At 63.1% G+C, this 2,268-nt stretch overlaps 1 protein-coding gene across 1 annotated transcript in view; it reads right to left on the reverse strand.

Moving 5' to 3' along the window:
• CDHR4 (cadherin-related family member 4) overlaps positions 1-2,268 on the reverse strand; it is a 10,526-nt gene that overhangs the window by 3,096 nt on the left and 5,162 nt on the right. Inside the window, exons 3-9 of the mRNA XM_009996951.1 lie at positions 2,023-2,118; positions 1,459-1,562; positions 1,250-1,386; positions 1,010-1,175; positions 767-917; positions 441-543; positions 44-182 (exon numbers count right to left, since the gene is read on the reverse strand). Coding sequence (XP_009995253.1) covers positions 44-182; positions 441-543; positions 767-917; positions 1,010-1,175; positions 1,250-1,386; positions 1,459-1,562; positions 2,023-2,118 — 896 coding nt within the window. The remainder of the gene's footprint in view (positions 1-43; positions 183-440; positions 544-766; positions 918-1,009; positions 1,176-1,249; positions 1,387-1,458; positions 1,563-2,022; positions 2,119-2,268) is intronic.

Below are 2,268 nucleotides of genomic sequence, written 5' to 3' on the forward strand. Positions count from 1 at the left end.
GCCAGTGCCCCCCGCCAGGCTGTCCTCCAGGCTTTTCGGCGGGTAGTCGCGGTCGGTGCCGGCCACATACCCCACGGCGCTGCCGAAAGCCGCTGTCTCCGGCACAGTGAAGGTGGCACCGTTGGGGCAGACTGGTGTGAACTCATTGACAGGCGTCACCGTCACGAGCACGGGCACGTGAGCTGTGTGGCACAGGGTGGCTCTGCTGCGCTGGCACCACCATGCAGCCCACAGCCGGGTGAGCGAGCTCCTACCAGGCAGGCTGGGAGACACAGGGACAGTGGCACCACCCCTGGGGAGGATGTCTCTGGAGCAGCAGGGAAGGAATGTTTCCCCTGTGATCTGCTGGTTTTCACGTCAGGAGGGGCCTTTTTCCAACTCCCCCCTGCAACCTCCCCCATTGCACCCCCCAGTGACCTCCCAGGAACACGGGCACTCACTGCTCCGCGGGGGCTGCCCTCCTGCTGTCACCACGATGGTGACTGTGAACTGGAAGCCCACCAAGGATGCAGCCTCCGAGTCGTAGTCCAGGGTGGTGTTGACCTGTTAAGCCAGGACAGGAGGGTCATGCAGAGATGGGGTGTCTCCCAAAGCTGGAATGCCAGAAAAGCTGGATGGAGTGAGGGGGGGCAACAGGCATGTCTGAGGGGTAAGTGAGCCTCAGAGAGCCCCAGCACAGGATGTGCTATGACAGCAGGTGTCAGGGGGTCCCCACTGTCCTGCCAGGTTCTCACAGGTTCAGGATGCTGCTCATGGCCCCACTCACCTGCAGCTGTGGCCCCTCCATGCAGAAGTGGGAACGGGAGGCGAGGGGCCCCTCAAGGGCATAGTGCAGGTCCCCCTCAGTGCCAGTGGGGTCAGTGCACCTCAGTGCCACCAGGGTGCTGCCAGGGGACACTGTCTCAGGCACCTGGGACCTGCAGTGGGGTGGTCAGTGGCTCAGCTCTCATCCCTTGTGTCCTGGGCACGGTGGAGCATTCCCGCACCCCACATTCACCCCAAACCGTACACAGAGATGGCTGGGGTGCAGATGGGTGCCCACTGGTCTGTCCCCCGCACGGTGACATTGACGGTGGCGGTGGCGTGGTCAGCGGGGCGCAGCGCGTTGTAAGCGCGGACACGGAGGAGTGCATGGGCCACCTCCAGCCGGCGGGTGCTGCGGATCTCACCTGTCACTGCAGGAGAAGGCACAGCCTCCTGCCAGGCCTGGGGACAGGGTAGTCCTGGGGACCCCTGCCACCCCACTCACACTCATCAATGGTGAAAAGCGCAGGTGCCACAGGAGCGAGGATTGCATAGTGCACATTTTCCCCAGTGGCCTGGACCTGTGTGACCACCTCCAAGGGTCTGGTGCTCTCTGGCACTGTCACAGCCAGCTGTGGCTCACTGCAGGCAAGGCAATCAGTGTGGCATGGCCTGATGCCACCAGCACCCCTTGCCCAGCCCAGCCCCACTCACAGGAAGGTGACACGGGGACGGCGTGATGGCAGCACCTCCACCCTCAAGGCCCCGCTGCAGTTGTGCCCGTGGCGGTCTGTCACCTCGATCTCCAGCCTGAATGTCTGTGGGGCAGAGCCAGGGAGGCCACGGGACAGCCCCAAGTGGCACCAGTGACAGGGATGGGAATAGAGGTGGTGACAGAGACAGAGATGAAGATAGTAATAGGGACAGGGACGGGAATAGGGACGGGATGGGGACAGAGACAGGAAAGGGTTAGGGATGAGAACAGGGCTTGCAGCAGGAACAGGGGTGGGAATAAGGGTGGAGATGGAGATGAGGATCAGCTGGAGACTGGAATGGGGTGGGGAATAGGGACAGGAATGAGGATTTAAACAGAAGTCGAGATGCAGAAAGGGATGGAGCTGAGGACAGGGACAGGGCTAGAGCACTTCTAGAGCTGGGGTGGAGCTGGGTGCCTGACAGGAGGAGCAGGATGCGCAGAGCTGTGGGCAGTGCCAGCGAGGGGCTAAGCCCAGGCAGGGTGAAAGGTGGCTGTGACAGCCCGGGGACAATGCTGCCCACCTGGGTGTCCTTGCTGGGGTTGAAGCCATCTGCAGGTGCAAGCACCAGGCCGCGGCGGGTGAGCGTGAGCGGTGTGTCATGGTTTTGGAGCCGGAACTGCAGAGAGATGGGCAGCAGGAGGAGGGTGGGAGACCCCTGTCCCCACAGCCCCCCACCCCTATGCATGGGGTCCTGCTGTTCCCAAGGCTACCCCTGGTCGTGGGGGCTACGAGCCCCTGGAGCAGCCGCCACCCACCCTCACCCCAC

Source organism: Chaetura pelagica, unplaced genomic scaffold, assembly GCF_000747805.2.
Source record: "Chaetura pelagica isolate M959 unplaced genomic scaffold, ChaPel_1.0 scaffold24, whole genome shotgun sequence".
Lineage (NCBI taxonomy): Eukaryota > Metazoa > Chordata > Aves > Apodiformes > Apodidae > Chaetura > Chaetura pelagica.